Source organism: Artemia franciscana, chromosome 3, assembly GCF_032884065.1.
Source record: "Artemia franciscana chromosome 3, ASM3288406v1, whole genome shotgun sequence".
NCBI classification, from domain to species: Eukaryota; Metazoa; Arthropoda; class Branchiopoda; order Anostraca; family Artemiidae; genus Artemia; species Artemia franciscana.
Genome location: NC_088865.1, coordinates 14,701,498 through 14,718,848, shown reverse-complemented (window position 1 = coordinate 14,718,848; position 17,351 = coordinate 14,701,498). Strand labels below are relative to the sequence as shown.

The 17,351-nt window shown below is 33.3% G+C and overlaps 1 protein-coding gene across 7 annotated transcripts in view; it reads right to left on the bottom strand.

Moving 5' to 3' along the window:
* LOC136024922 (calsequestrin-2-like) overlaps positions 1-17,351 on the bottom strand; it is a 176,417-nt gene that overhangs the window by 148,735 nt on the left and 10,331 nt on the right. For 4 of the 7 annotated variants that reach the window (XR_010616965.1, XR_010616962.1, XR_010616964.1 and 1 more), the window contains exons 2-3: positions 8,864-9,051; positions 6,045-6,146 (exon numbers count right to left, since the gene is read on the bottom strand). Coding sequence is in view for 2 of the 7 variants with exons in the window: in XM_065700501.1 (XP_065556573.1) it covers positions 6,045-6,146 (102 nt within the window). In the remaining 5 variants the exon portion in view is untranslated. The remainder of the gene's footprint in view (positions 1-6,044; positions 6,147-8,863; positions 9,052-17,351) is intronic. The other 3 variants (XM_065700501.1, XM_065700503.1, XR_010616966.1) reach the window with 2 other exon arrangements.

Genomic DNA, 17,351 nt, shown 5'->3' with positions numbered 1-17,351 from the left:
AAGGTGCAATACATTAAAACAGATTGGAGTAATTGACAGTGTTTTCAGATCGACGCTGTTTTGAGGTAAAGAATTCTCTATACTTTTTTACTGATACTGACAAATGCCCTTAGAAATGGAAACACAACCTAGGTTTCCCGGTACCCACAGGTATATCTTGTGGAGACAGAAAAGTTATCTATTGCCAAGAGGGTCAGTTTCCAAAAATCAAAGACAGAGACCAACACACAAAAAAATCAGTTAGTCAGTCAAAGATCGTGCATTACCCTGGTTTCATCTTGGAGGTAAAGCTATAAAGAATATTGATTAATCCCATCTCCTCAAAAATACATTTTCACCATCCATTCATGCGATAGATATTCTCGAATGGGTTTGTTCCTTCTGGGCAAGAAAGCATGATGACATTATACCTTCTATGGACACAATGCCATCGATCTCAACTATACTTCTCTGCAAATTTTACAAAAAACTTGTTCCCAAAAATGAATGCCCGTGTTCCGCAGAGCTCATAGAAAGCTGTTTATACTCCTCCAAAAGATTAATAATACGGCTTCTAGAGATATAACAGGGTGTCAATGGATATTCTTCTGAGTACCCACCATTCTTACTAGCTATATACTATTATCACCGTTACGGTAGGTAAAGAAACACCTCACAAGGGATAATCAATTCCTATGTTTAGAAAGCCTGATTGCACTAAAGTCATTACTAAAAAAATGCTACTTTTGCCAACAATCTATAAAAAGTGGTTGAGCCTTATATCTCGAATCGGAAAAAAAATTGTTATAAAGGGTATTTTCAATTACAACAGCAGAAAGAACTTGTTTCCCAAAGAGCAAGCTTATGAAAAATGCTGTTGCACTTAATTTTTATGAGTTTTAGAGACCGAAAGCGTTAAGTACAGGTCTCCCCCACAGTCAAAAGTATAACGTCTTTTCAACAATCGACGGTTTGAAAGGCGTTTTATATATTTTTTGCTAATCTTCAACATTTTGTAAAATGTCATAAAATATATGCCATATTTCCACGACCTTACTGCATATTTCTTTTGAAGGACGATAAAGATTCTTCTTCAATAATTTTATTAGGTTCTTAAAAGTTTCCTCTAGGCTTCTCATACAAGCCTAGATACTCATGAAAACGCCCAAAGGTTTTTTGGGGTTAGGATGCTCATCCATACACCAGAAGCTATCGTCAACACACTGTTATTTGATTTAAAAATTCAATGCATGAAAACGATGCATTTTTGCGAAAGATAAGACACAATTTTAGAGATCAGAGCGGGCATAAGTCGAATCCTCTAAGTTAACAATCTTAAACCGAACAGACTAAATTGAATGAAGAAATCCAGCACAAAAAGAAACGGAAAAGGCCATTAATATGAGTTGCGCAACCCTCATTTAACCCCCCAAAACTCTTCAATGAATACGCACTATATTTTCAATTGAAATTACTCTTTACCCGATGGTCAATATATTTGAAAGAATGAATTATTTTAGTCATTTTATGATTATTATTACTTCGCCATTAGTAAGCATATAGATACAGTAAACCCTGGCATTGGGGTTTTAGGACAAGCAAGATCCCCTTTCCTACTTTTATCAGGTTCACTCTTTATATAAAAAAGTCCTAGCTACATTTTTGAAGTTTAGCATTAATCCGCAAATATAAAATGGCGGGCCCAAAATAGGTCTCTCGAAACTGTTTTTGAAACATAACCACAATATCACTTTTCCTTCATGGCATCCCTTCTTAAAAGGGGATGCTTAAAGTTGAAAGTATACAATAGTTGTTCGTGTATAGTAAATGCTCTTCATAAATTGTTTTGATAAACATAGTTACGTATTTATTTTAATTTTCTCTATCTTGTACTCCGTCCTTGTGAACTATCCCTAGCTCTAAGAACAACAAGCAGTTTGCAAGAATACGAAGAAACAATATTTTATTGATTGAATTTATATTAAAATATAAAATAAAAAAAATGTTGTTGTATGTTGAGTCAGGAAGAGGTTCTTTGGCAGGAGCAGAGGCCACATAATTGCACAGCTTCAATGAGCAGTAAATTCGTTAGGTGAAGGATAAGCAAAAAATTGAAGCAAAATTGATTAAAAATTTTTTGAGGGTTCTATTTTTTAGTAAAATATAAAAAGGGGAGCAAAAAAAAAATATACGTGAAATTTACTGAGATTTTATTTAACTTTAGGTTTAGAACCCTTGTTTTTTTTATTTAAACTTTAAAATTATAAGAAACCAGTTCTGCTGCACTGTCTTTTTATGTAAATATAAGCGTCTATACACAAAAAGACGAATGCAACAGAAAACAGGCTTATACAGAGTTCTATTTTCATTTACTTCATTTACTTTTCATTTGACATAAATCTCGAACAAATTGTCAAAAGACAGTATCCGTAACATGTCCCGAACAGCTTTTGATATCAAGTTTAACTTTCAAGGAATGATCAGAGAGCAAATTGAATTCAACGATAAGATAGTACCTGCATTCAGGTTGAAAAAAGGGCATATCAAAAATATCTCAGCAACTTCTTAGGGTATTAAGGCGACTTTCAGATAATTGTACAGATGCTACTGATCAAAATCAAAACGCACTATGGCATCAAAGTTGCCAAAAAGACATATTGACAGTATCTCAGGAAGTTCCATGGACCACAGTAGAAACTTTCAGGGAATAAACAAACATTGTACAACAAAGTCAAAAGCAACTGTGAACATAAAGGTAAAAAAAGGGCGCATTTATGATATTCCAGGAACAACTAACAGTATTAAGTAAAAATTTCGAGTGAATATTGAGAGGTATATTGAACTAATTCAGGAGACATTAAATGCATTATGAATGTCAATATGGCATATAAGCAAATACTCGGCAACATTTAAGAGTATTAAGTGGGAACTTTCACCGAAAGTTGAGAGAAATGTTAAACTAAATAAAAAAACACTCTGTCTTGAGGGAATGCCGATGGGGATCATACAGTTCGTGGTAACGAACTGTAGTAAGGAGCGATACAGCTCAATAGTAACCAAAACCCTAAAAAATTGAATTTTGATATCAATAGCTACATCAAAAGAATCGCATTTTAATGCTGATTTTAAATATATAAATTTCATCAAGTTTAGTCTTACCCGTCAAAAGTTATGAGCCTGAGAAAATTTGCCTTATTTAGGAAAATAGGAGGAAACACCCCCTAAAAGTAGTAGGATCTTAACGAAAATGACACCATCAGATTCAGCGTATCAGAGAACCCTACTGTAGAAGTTTCAAGCTCCTATCTACAAAAATGTGGAATTTTGTATTTTTTGTCAGAAGACAAATCACGGGTGCGTGTTTATTAGTTTGTTTGTTATTTTTTTTTCCAGGGGTCATCGTATCGACCAAGTGGTCCTAGAATGTCGCAAGAGGGCTCATTCTAACGGAAATGAAAAGTTCTAGTGCCCTTTCTAAGTGACCAAAAAAAATTGGAGGGCATCTAGGCCCCCTCCCACGCTCATTTTTTCCCAAAGTCAACGGATCAAAATTTTGAGATAGCCATTTTGTTCAACATAGTCGAAAACCATAATAACTATGTCTTTGGGGATGACTTACTCCCCCACAGTCCCTGGGGGAGGGGCTGCAAGTTACAAACTTCGACCAGTGTTTACATATATATATAATAATGGTTATTGGGAAGTGTACAGACGTTTTCAGGGGGATTTTTTTGATTTTGGGGGTAGGGTTGAGGGGAGGGGGCTATGTGGGAGGATCTTTCCTTGGAGAAATATGTCATGGGGGAAGAAAAATTCAATGAAAAGGGCGCAGGACGAATCTGGTCCCGTTAGAAAAAAACGTCAAATTCAGAGTTTAATATACAATGCTGGGTGTTCGGAGCCTCTCTATTATGGAGTATAATTTGAAAATAACACAACTATACGAGCGATAAAACATATATACCACAACCATAACTCAACTAACGAAAGAACTGCTAAGAGATAACACAACTATAAAGCGAAAACAGGTGAAAACTAACGGGAAAATAAACGAACTAAGAGGTGGAAGGGGCTCAGAGAAAAAAATATAATCCTTTTCCAATTTTGAGCCAACTTCCGCAAAGGAGTAATAATGTCAGAAGCCCCGAAATACCGAATTATTTTCTTTTTCCTATAAGACCGGGGTAAATGAAACAGAAACTTACAATAGCGGAAATATAATATACACAATTCAGCCAGATCTTGTCTTTTTTTCAGGATAGGTGAAATACCAGATAGGAAAAGTATTGAATGGTCGCAAAAACTAATGTATAGCAATGCAAGCGCTTTTCGATAATAATGACCACAGTTAGCTACTATTTTACCATAATCCGCTTTAAGTTTTCTTTAATATGCCGTACAATATTGATCCTAAAAGCTAGTAGATTCCAATAAATATGAATGCTTGACCGCCGCAAATCAGAGACACAATGGATGGAGAAGTTAGAACGCGGATTTCAAATGGGCATAGACTTTGCATTAAAGACTAGGTACTCACACTTATCAATATTCAATGACAGACCAACAGTTTTGAAATGTTTTGAAATAGATGATACGGAATTCGAGAGGCTAGATCTAGAAGTATATCATCCGCATATGCAATACAAGAGACATTTACCAAATTACAAAAAAGAAAGGGCATTATTTTGTATAACACACTGCGGATACAAATACTGAAAAGATACGGTGAAAGAACACCGCCTTGACGCACTTCCAAGCGGGTTGGAATATTATGTCCAACCATATGTCCCGGTGTCCCAGTCTTTAATTGCTCTTTGAGTGTCCAGGTTGCCATTTACATTCCCTGTGTCCCGGTCATCATTTTTGTCCTGGTCTGTAATTTCGTCAGTCGACAAACATGACGTCAGTCGACAAACAACTTCATGACGGAATAATGCTCAATCCTCATAATGACATCAGTCAGCTAACATGACGTCAGTCGACAGACAAACAAACAACTTATTTTTATATATAGATATTGTATTTTTATACAACTTATATTTATATATATATATATATATATATATATATATATATATATATATATATATATATATATATATATATATATATATATATATATATACATATATATATATATATATATATATATATATATATATATATATATATATATATATATATATATAACGCCATAGTTGAAAAACAAATTCGTCCATGGAAATTTCCAAGTGTCACTGGTAACATCTAGTACTGGTCAATCCATAAAGTGGTATATTTGTTCTTATGAAAGGGTGATTGCAAATCGAAAGTTCTCATTCACCTTTTAAGTGTCAAAAGAGATAGAGAAAACATTTTTTGTCTGGGATTCATCCAATGTGTATTTGTGTTGCGAGAGCAACACTTTGGTTTTGTCTTGTTTTTTTTGTTGTTTTTTTTTTCTATACCGCTGATGTCGGATTATTCCTGGAAACTGGTAAGGGTCTAGCCTGTGCGGTTTTTACGGAAAGTACGGACCTCAGGCCAGATTGATGAATATGGCATTACATTTTGGAAAGCTCTGCTGAACTCTTGCCTCTGGGCCACAAAGGATGTTTTTGCTTGTCCACGAGCCAGAGCCTATGGTGTGCAAAGTGAAGTGGAGTTATTTAGCCTATGTCAGAGAGGATCATCTGAAATTGTGCAGCCAAGCTTTCGTTTCATAAAACCATGTTTATGCTTTCGAGTGGAAAGCTCCGTTCTAGCAGGCAAGCAGGCATTCACCACTTTCAAACTGAAGATGGACTAAAATCAATAATTGTTAAATATATGCGGCAGTTACCCGGCCCAAGAGCCAATATATCTTCTTTGAGTGACAAATAGATAAATTTACCGAAGCAAAAAAGCGGCACTTTCCCACGGGTCCAAAAGTGCTGCCGTGATTTTGGCTGGGTTTATCATACGTTTTTTCGGACTTTGGTGTCTTTCGTTTAGCATTATGGCTTTCCAAAGATTAAAATGTTTATTGTTTTTTTTAGGAAGTTCAGGTTCCTTTTCACAGTAGAAACCACAAAAAGCCTACTTACCCTAGATCATCTTCGTCGTCGTCTTCGTCAGGAATTTGTTCTGACGCAGCATCATTGCTTGTATCTTCTAAGGATTCTTGAACTGTATGTACTGGATCGGTCCTAAAAAAGAACAACTAAAAATAGAACATCGGAATGTTTTTCATTTTTGGCCTGTTTTATTCTGCGAATGACGAGAAAATACGAATTAAAATCAAACACTTTAATAAATAGGTATTAGATAAAATATAATAAATCGATAACAGAAACAGAGGAAGGGAGAGCTCCAATAGAGAATCTTGGTTTCTCGATGGTTTTTATGAAAAATTTGTGTTAAGATTGGCTCTTCCAAAGCTTACACATTTTGTAAAAACCCCTTCAATATCGTGGAATATCTTTATAGAATATTGGAAGCAAAAAACATATTTTCCAAAGGCTCCAATAATTTCTTCTTTTATCCCAGAGGCACTTCCTATGGAAGGTGTGGTGGTTTAAACTTCAGAGGGGATCATTTGATTGGAAACCTCAAGTTCTAGTTCCCTTTTAAAGAGTCAAAACTAATTTAAGGAAAATTACCCCTCCCCACCAAAACCTTTCCACCCAAATTCAAAAAAAAAAAAAAATTAAGATAACTTTTTTGTTCAAAATAGTTCATAGATAAACTAAGACAATCTCCACAGTCGGAACAACCCCCAAGGCCTGGGGACAAGCGTTGTAAGTTATACCCTAGGGCATATATGTGCTTATGGATTGCTGCTTCTATAAACGTCAGAGGGAGATAATTTGACTGAAAATCTAAAGTTCTAGTTGCCTTTTTAAGAGTCAAAAGAGATAGGAGGATAAGAAGCCCCAACCCCACGACCTTTACCCACAAACCTATCGAATAAAAATTTTGAAATAGCCATTTTGTTAGACAGTTCAAAAAACAGGCAAAAAACTCTGGGGTAATCCAAACACCAAGATCCTGGGGGCAAGTATTTTAAGTTACACGTCAGGGGAATATGATGTTTTATTTTAAAAGGTGGTCACATAAACCTCAGAGACGACCCATTTGATTGATAACTGGAGGTTTTAGTTATCTTTTTAGGAGTCAAAAGTGATTAGAGAGCTTCAAGCCCCTTATACTCCCTCTTTTCACCAAATGCATCCAATCAAAATTTTAGATGGACAGTAGGTTTCAAAAAGCCCAACGATCAGATAACAAAACTTCGAGGTCAACACAACCCCTCCCAGAGCCCAAGGCAAAGACTGTAACTTATGCCCCGTGAGCATTAAAAGTTTGTATGGAAAGGGTAGTCGTATAAACTTCGAGGGGAAATCACATGATTAGAAATTGAAGTTCCAGTTCCCTTTTTAAGAGCAAAAAGTGATCCAATGGCAACTAGTCCCCCTCCCCCACCAACAGTCTTTTCCCCAAATTGTCCATTCAATTTTTATATATAGCCATTTAGGTCATGTAACAAGAACTCCAATGATGACACAGTCCCCAAAAACTCAAGGGTAAGGGTTGTAAAAAATGCCCCAGGGGCATATAAGGTTACTATAAAAGGGATGACCATTTATGTATCAGAGGGGGCTATTATATGTATATATATATATATATAGGCTATATATTCTAAATAATAAAATATATATTCTAATTAAATATATATATTCTAAACAGATTAAGAAATAAAAAGTTGTTCAGCCAAGCTTTTGTTTCATCAAACACTTATATAAATAAATCTTTGATGTGTTCTCTAATTTGTCATATCCCCCCCCAGAAAAAAATCCCTGTGTACCCCCCCCCCAAGTACAGGTAACTATCTTAGAAGCCAGAACTTCCTTATTAAAGTAAATTACAAAACCTAATTTTTTTCAAAGTGGTTGGTCATCTGGGCATAGTGTTATCATAAATTCTTCCTGAGACCATGCTGGCTAATCAAAATAAAAAAGAAAATAAATGTTAAGAGAGAAATGAGGATAAAAACAGCCAATGAAAAAAAAAACAACAACAAAAAACAGAGAAGACTGAAAATATTTTGCTCAAGATCAGTCAAGTAAGCAAATTTGGTAAAATTTTACTTAATTGACTTCTGACTATCTCAGAAAGGGTTTAGGTTAGGAAAATGAAACTTTCAGGGATGAATCTACAGACTAAAGTATGTCCCAGGAAGATATTTTGAAACAACTACCTCTACTAAGTCTCCCTCTAGAGGGCCCTGACCTTTGATGACCTTTAAATATATGTGTTATAAAAGTGAAACCTTGCAAAATAGATCTTCTGCTTAATTGAAGTACAACAAAATTGTTTTCAGCTTCATAACTTTGCTCAATTCCATTTTACAAGATTTTAAAGATATGCAAATACATTTACTAAATTATGAAAAAATTTTTGATGTGGATCAAAATTCTACTCAAATAACAGGAATTGCATTTATAAACTAAAAGCAGGGAAAAAACAACTAGTAGCCTAACTGAAAATTAAGGTAAAATATTGTTTTGTCATAATTTCAATAGGTATAAAACCTGTCATGTAGGCAAATTTCAGGGCCCTCTAGAGGGAGAAAGAGTGGATGTTGGGTACTTTAAAATACCTTCCCGAGACATAATTTAGCCTGTAGATCCATCCCTGAAAGTTTCAGTTTCCTAACCTAAACCCTTTCCGAGATAGCAAGAAGTCAATGAACTAGAATTTTACCATAATAACTCTAAGATTAGTATTAATTATAAAAATTGAATGACGCATTAAATGATGATAAAAAAAAGTATAATAGCAAGCATTCTAGCAGCAACAGATCCCATCACCAGCGTCATAAACACTAAATCAACAGCAAGGTAATCCTCAATCTAATATTTACCTTTTTAATGCAGCCACAACAGATACAAAATTACAACGTTGGAAAGATTATGTGGGAGAAGAACCGCGGTTGGTTAAGAAGAAGCCACAGCACAGACCAGTTACAATTGGCACCACCAGCCCGGTTTGACCCATCGGTTGAAGATTTGACCGCTCAGCAGGTCCAGCAAGGATGGCGACGTTTCTGGTCTTTAAGAGAAAATCAATTCAATTTTTCTAATTTTAGAACCAATGAGACAATGTGGAGTCCACCATTAATTCACCCAGAAGTAAGTCAATTTTTCTGAATTAAAATTAATACCTGATTTCGTCACCCAAGGTCAAAGTAATGTACATAAATGGTGTTTGACGTAGCCTGATTAGCTATTTTGTTTTCAATCTCCAATCTCCCAATTAAGAATTTGAATTAATATGATTATATTTTCTTTACAATAATATAACATTATAATGGTATTATAACATATATAGATATACTAGCTGTTGGGGTGGCGCTTCGCGCCACCCCAACACCTAGTTGGTGGGGGCGCTTCGCGCCCCCCCCAAGCCCCCCCGCGCGCGTAAGTCGTTACGCGCCATATTAGTTACGCGCCATTGTAGTTGTGTCCCTATGTCCCACCTGTGAATATAGATATATATATATATATATGTATATATATATATTTATATATATATATATATATATATATATATATATATATATATATATATGTTTTTAACTACGTAAAACTGGCGAATATACAACATTCTTTGCTGTCCCATTGTCTGTGCATATAAATAGATTGTCAGGTTTACCGACTCTTGAACATGCAACATATAATGGTCCATGGGAAAACAATCCGTATTCAGATCTATACCTCATGATTCTAATGATTGCCATTGAGCTTTGTTGATGGTTATTGCTAATCGACCATTCCCTGAGTCGCCATCGTCATTTATATATCCCCCTGTGCACCCCGGCGTCCCCTTTGTAGTTATGTCCCTGTGTCCCGGTCGTCATTTATATTCCCTGTGTCCCGGTCGTCATTTGTGTCCCGGTGTTCCAGTCTGTGATTTCTCTTTGAGTGTCCCGGGCGTCATTTATATTCCTTGTGTCCCGGTCGTCATTTATATCCCCCTGTGCCCCCCGGCGTCCCCATTGTAGTTGTGTCCCTGTGTCCCGGTCGTCATTTATATTCCCTGTGTCCCGGTCGTCATTTGTATCCCGGTGTCCCGGTCTGTATATACATTCGTTTTTTAGTTTTGTTTTTCTCCTTTATTTTTTTCCTTTTTTCTTTTTTTTCTTTTTTAGTTTATTTAGATTTTTAGATTTTTTAGTTTTTTTATTAGTTTTTAGTTTTTTTGTAGTTTTTACCATTTTTTTAGTTTTTTTAGTTTTTTTTTTTTTACTTATGTCCTGGTCGTCATTTATACTCCCTGTGTCCCGGTCGTCATTTGTGTCTCGGTGCTTTGTTGATTGCTAATTTATATTATATTTATATTTATATTTTTTATATTTATTAATATTTTTTTAGTTTTCTTTTTCTCTTATTTTTCAGTTTTTTCCTTTTTTTTAGTTTTTTCTTTTTTAGTTTTTAGTTTTTTTTTGTTTTTTACCTTTTTTTAGTTTTTTTAGTTTTTTAGCTTTTTTAGTTTTTTTATTAGTTTTTTTACCTTTTTTTAGTTTTTTTTAGTTTTTTAGCTTTTTTAGTTTTTTTTCTTTTTAGTTTTTTTTCTTCTTTTGTATTAGTGTGAAATAATTCAGACGTCATATGCGGACAAACACGACGTCACTCGACAGACAGACAGACAGACATAACCCACAAACAACTTATTTTTATATATATTTATTCATATTTTTTTAGTTTTCTTTTTCTCTTTTATTTTTCAGTTTTTTCCTTTTTTTTAGTTTTTTTCTTTTTTAGTTTTTAGTTTTTTTTAGTTTTTTACCTTTTTTTAGTTTTTTTAGTTTTTTAGCTTTTTTAGTTTTTTTATTAGTTTTTATTTTTTTTGTAGTTTTTGCCTTTTTTTATTTTTTTCAGTTTTTTTTTAGTTATTAGATTTTTACCTTTTTTTAGTTTTTTAGCTTTTTTAGTTTTTTTTTTCTTTTTAGTTTTTTTTGTAGTTTTTACCTTTTTTAGTTTTTTTCTTCTTTTGTATTAGTGTGAAATAATTCAGACGTCATATGCGGACAAACATGACGTCACCTGATCCACACACAGACAACTTATTTTTATATATATACTAGCTGTTGGGGTGGCGCTTCGCGCCACCCCAACACCTAGTTGGTGGGGGCGCTTCGCGCCCCCCCCAAGCCCCCCCGCGCGCGTAAGTCGTTACGCGCCATAATAGTTACGCGCCATTGTAGTTGTGTCCCTATGTCCCACCTGTGAATATAGATATATATATATATATATATGGTTTTAACTACGTAAAACTTGCGAATATACAACATTCTTTGCTGTCCCATTGTCTTTGCATATAAATAGATTGTCAGGTTTACCGACTCTTGAACATGCAACATATAATGGTCCATGGGAAAACAATCTGTATTCAGATCTATACCTCATGATTCTAATGATTGCCCTTGAGCTTTGTTGATGGTGATTGCTAATCGACCATTCCCTGTCCCGGTGTCCCGGTCGTCATTTACATCCCCCTGTTTCCCCCGGTGTCCCCGTTGTAGTTGTGTCCCTGTGTCCCGGTCGTCATTTATATTCCCTGTGTCCCGGGTCCCGGTCATCATTTGTATCCCGGTGTCCCGGTCTGTATATACATTCGTTTTTTAGTTTTGTTTTTCTCCTTTATTTTTTTCCTTTTTTTTCTTTTTTAGCTTATTTAGATTTTTAGATTTTTTAGTTTTTTTTATTAGTTTTTAGTTTTTATTTCTTTTTAGTTTTTTTGTCCCGGTCGTCATTTATATCCCCCTGTTTCCCCCGGTGTCCCCGTTGTAGTTGTGTCCCTGTGTCCCGGTCGTTATTTATATTCCCTGTGTCCCGGTCGTCATTTGTATCCCGGTGTACCGGTCTGTATATACATTCGTTTTTTAGTTTTGTTTTTCTCCTTTATTTTTTTCCTTTTTTTTTCTTTTTTAGTTTATTTAGATTTTTAGATTTTTTAGTTTTTTTATTAGTTTTTAGTTTTTTTTTCTTTTTAGTTTTTTTGTAGTTTTTACCTTCTTTTTAGTTTTGTTAATTTTTTTTTTTACTTGTGTCCTGGTCGTCATTTATACTCCCTGTGTCCCGGTGCTTTGTTGATTGCTAATCGAACATTCCTTTTGTCCTGGTCGCTTTCTCTTTGAGTGTCGTCATTTATTTTTTTCTTTTTTAGTTCTTTTAGTTTTTACCTTTTTTAGTTTTTTTTTAGTTTTTTTAGTTTTTTACCTTTTTTTAGTTTTTTTAGTTTTTTAGCTTTTTTATTTTTTTTATTAGTTTTTAGTTTTTTTGTAGTTTTTGCCTTTTTTTTAGTTTTTTTAGTTTTTTAGCTTTTTTATTAGTTTTTAGTTTTTTTTGTAGTTTTTGCCTTTTTTTAGTTTTTTTAGTTTTTTAGCTTTTTTATTTTTTTTATTAGTTTTTAGTTTTTTTTGTAGTTTTTGCCTTTTTTTAGTTTTTTCAGTTTTGACGTCACCTGATCCAGTTTTTTCAGGTGACGTCACCTGATCCACGATCCACAGATCCACAGACAACTTATTTTTATATATATAGATAGTTTTTTTTTTTTTACTTATGTCCTGGTCGTCATTTATACTCCCTGTGTCCCGGTGCTTTGTTGATTGCTAATCGAACATTCCTTTTGTCCTGGTCGCTTTCTCTTTGAGTGTCGTCATTTATTAGTTTTTTCCTTTTTTTTTTAGTTTTTTATTGGTTTTTACCTTTATTTTAGCTTATTTTTCAGTTTTTTCCTTTTTTTTAGTTTTTTTTTATTTTTTATTTTTTTTAGTTTTTTACCTTTTTTTAGTTTTTTTAGTTTTTTAGCTTTTTTACTTTTTTTATTAGTTTTTAGTTTTTTTTTGTAGTTTTTGCCTTTTTTTAGTTTTTTCAGTTTTTTTTTTAGTTTTTTATTGGTTTTTACCTTTATAGTTTTTTTAGTTTTTTAGCTTTTTTATTTTTTTTATTAGTTTCTAGTTTTTTTTGTAGTTTTTGCCTTTTTTTAGTTTTTTCAGTTTTGACGTCACCTAATCCAGTTTTTTCAGGTGACGTCACCTGACACATCCATCCATCCATCCACAGACAACTTATTTTTATATATATAGATAGATAGATATTTTTTTATTAGTTTTTAGTTTTTTTTGTAGTTTTTGCCTTTTTTTTCTCTTTGAGTGTCGTCATTTATTAGTTTTTTCCTTTTTTTTTTAGTTTTTTATTGGTTTTTACCTTTATTTTAGCTTATTTTTCAGTTTTTTCCTTTTTTTTAGTTTTTTTTATTTTTTATTTTTTTTAGTTTTTTACCTTTTTTTAGTTTTTTTAGTTTTTTAGCTTTTTTACTTTTTTTATTAGTTTTTAGTTTTTTTTGTAGTTTTTGCCTTTTTTTAGTTTTTTCAGTTTTTTTTTTAGTTTTTTATTGGTTTTTACCTTTATAGTTTTTTTAGTTTTTTAGCTTTTTTATTTTTTTTATTAGTTTTTAGTTTTTTTTGTAGTTTTTGCCTTTTTTTAGTTTTTTCAGTTTTGACGTCACCTGATCCAGTTTTTTCAGGTGACGTCACCTGACACATCCATCCATCCATCCACAGACAACTTATTTTTATATATATAGATATATATATATATATATATATATATATATATATATATATATATATATATATATATATATATATATATATATATAATAGTATCATTTATAGTAATATTTTTAATCAATAGATTATTATTATATTATATTAAAGCTTAGCTCTCTTTAGTTTTTGAAAGTTGTATCAATTTTACTTAATTTTGATCGCTTTCATTCGCTTTTTCTTAAGTAATTTGATGTTTTCTCGATTTCAATTGCTTGTTTTTCTTTATTGCTGTTTTTGTTATTCCCTTATTATGGTGCTTCTATTTATTTTTTCCAAGTTTTGTCTCTTAATCTTACTGGCTATTACTGGCTTACTGGATATTATGTCGACTGACGTCATGTTTTCGACTGACGAAATTACAGACCGGGACATCGGGACACAACTGACGACCGGGACACCGGCACATAGGGAATATAAATGATGACCGGGACACTCAAAGAGAAAGCGACCGGGACACAAGGAATGTTCGATTAGCAATCACCATCAACAAAGCACCGGGACACAGGGAGTATAAATGACGACCAGGACATAAGTAAAAAAAAAACTAAAAAAACTAAAAAAAGGTAAAAACTACAAGAAAACTAAAAAGAAAAAAAACACTAAAAATTAATAAAAAAACTAAAAAAGCCAAAAAACTAAAAAATAAAGGAGAAAAACAAAACTAAAAAAAATAAAAATAAAAAAAAACTAAAAAGAAAAAAGAAAAAAAACTAAAAAAAACTAAAAATAAAAGTAAAAACCAAAAAAATACACTAAAAAGAAAAAAAGGGGAAAAATACAAAATTTATTTCATCATATACCATTTCAAAAACGAATGTATATACAGACCGGGACACCGGGATACAAATGACGACCGGGAGACAGGGAATATAAATGACGACTGGGACGCAGGGACACAACTACAACGGGGACGCCGGGGGCACAGGGGGATATATAAATGACGACTGGGACACAGAGAATGTTCGATTAGCAATCACCATTAACAAAGCTCAAGGGCAATCATTAGAATCATGAGGTATAACTAAAAAAACTAAAAAAAAGGTAAAAAACTAAAAACTAAAAAACACCAATTCAAAAACGAATGTATATACAGACCGGGACACCGGGACACAAATGACGACCGGGACACAAGGAATATAAATGGGACAGCGAAGAATGTTGTATATTCGCAAGTTTTACGTAGTTAAAAACATATATATATATATATATATATATATATATATATATATATATATATATATATATATATATATATATATATATATATATATATACATATATATATACATATATATATATTTATATGTATATACATATATATATATACATATATATATATATATATATATACATATATATATATATATATATATATATATATATATATATATATATATCCACCAACACCTAGTTGGTGGGGCGCTTCGCGCCCCCCCAAGCCCCCCCGCGCGCGTAAGTCGTTACGCGCCATATTAGTTACGCGCCATTGTAGTTGTGTCCCTGTGTCCCACCTGTGAATATAGATAGATTTATATATGTGTTTCAAACTACGTAAAAATTGCGAATATACAACATTCTTGGCTTTCCCATTATCTGTCCATATACAAAGCCGTAGGTACTAATAATGACGTCATATGCAAACGCTCTTTTTACAAACAAACAAACATGCATACACACAACTCGTTTTTATATAGATAGATAGATAGATAGATACAATACAAATTAACTACGTAAAACTTGTGAATATACAACAGTCTTCGCTGTCCCATTGTCTGTGCGTATAAATAGATTGTCAGGTTTACCGACCCTCAAAGATGCAACATACAATTGTACATTGGTAAAGCAATCTGTATTAAGATCTATACCGCATTTTTCTAGTGATTGCCCTTGAGCTTTGTTGATGGTGGTTGCAAATGCTAATCGAATTGGGAATTGCAATCTTTTAAATTGAAAAAGCAGATCCGTTGGAATCATGGGAATGCGAGGAATAAGAACAGCCTCACCCTCATAAGGCCCTGTCAAGATTGTGGCCTCTAATAGGTTTTCCATTGTTTTTTTTACGGCAAGTCGCGTGCCATTGCAAAGCTTTGGTGGGTTGATATTTCTTAAAAGTATTATTGGTACGTCTATTTTTAGTTGTAGCACGTGTGGTGGAAACCCTGAAGGATCTATTGAATTTAAAAATTCAGATGGATAATTAACCGCTTCATTTGGTTCCAAAATACAAATTAACTGCGTAAAACTTGCGAATATACAACATTCTTTGCTGTCCAATTGTCGCTGCATATAAATAGATTGTCAGGTTTACCGACCGTCGAACATGCAACGTACAATTGTCCATGGGAAAAACAATCAGTATTAAGATCTATACCACATTTTTCTAATGATTGACCTTGAGCTTTGTTAATGGTGATTGCAAATGCTAATCGAATTGGGAATTGCAATCTTTTAAATTGAAAAGGCAGATCCGTTGGAATCATTGGAATGCAAGGAATAAGAACAGCCTCACCCTCAAAAGGCCCTGTCAAGATTGTGGCCTCTATTAGGTTTTCCATTGTTTTTTTTACGGCAAGTCGAGTGCCATTGCAAAGCTTTGGTGGGTTTATATTTCTTAAAAGTATTATTGGTACGCCTATTTTTAGTTGTAGCACGTGTGGTGGAAACCCTGAAAGATCTATGGAATTTAAAAATAGCGCCACCCCAAAATAGCGCCAATATGGCTCAGAATTCTACTCAAATAACAGGAATTGCATTTTGAGAACTACAAGCAGAGATAAAGCAACTGGTAACTGAAAATTCAGGTAAAATGTTGTTTTGTCAAAATTTCAATAGGTATAGACCTATCATGGGTAAAATTCTAGTTAACTGACTTCTTGCTATCTCAGAAAGAGTATTGGTTAGGAAAAATTAAACTTTCAGGGATGAGTCTACAGGCAAAAGTATGTCCTGGGAAGCTAAACATTGAAGTGAAAGTTTTGATGTTTAAAGTAAACGTACATCAATAAACAGCTCCATTCGTAAGGTATGATGAAAAAACAGCTTTTTAAACCCATTTCACTTTCACTTTTGCTGTAGTAGGGAACAAAAAGTCCGGAATAATTTATATCGTTATTTAGTTTTAATACTATTTTTTATTTTGAACTAAAAAAAAATGTTTTCATCAGTTTTCTGTCCGTTTTAATACGCTACACAAGGTTGTCCCACATTTGAGGATGGCTAGCACCCCCTCAAACCAAAAAATTTAAATACAAGTTTAGCTTTTGCAGAAAATGCTTTGAGAAAGAGCTAATTTGGTTTATTTGCTTTTTTAAATAATGTATAATTGTCCAAAATGAACCACCGTCTCCACAATGAGAGTGAAGCTTTAGCCCCCTTAGTGATCATACTGCAGGCTTAACCCTATATTTCGTCCCCCTTGAAATGTTATTTATTACTAGGAAATTATTGGTATTACAATCTAAAGAGGTTTAAAATGAGGTCACCGTACTAACGATATTTTAAAAGGCGCAAACACTACATTTTTCCTCCTTAGGCTCCTTAAAAAGTTAATGTCCTTAATTGCATTGTTTGAGAATTTTTCTCTCTTGAAAACTTAATCCTCGAGGGCATCTGTCTTGTTGAGCAGCCTGGCATTTCAAATGGATTTTCAGTCAAAATAGAGGCAGTCCAAAAAAAGGTGTCTAAGAATTATCTTAATTGTGAAGTCCATTATATCTCCCTCTTTAGAGAGCAAAAC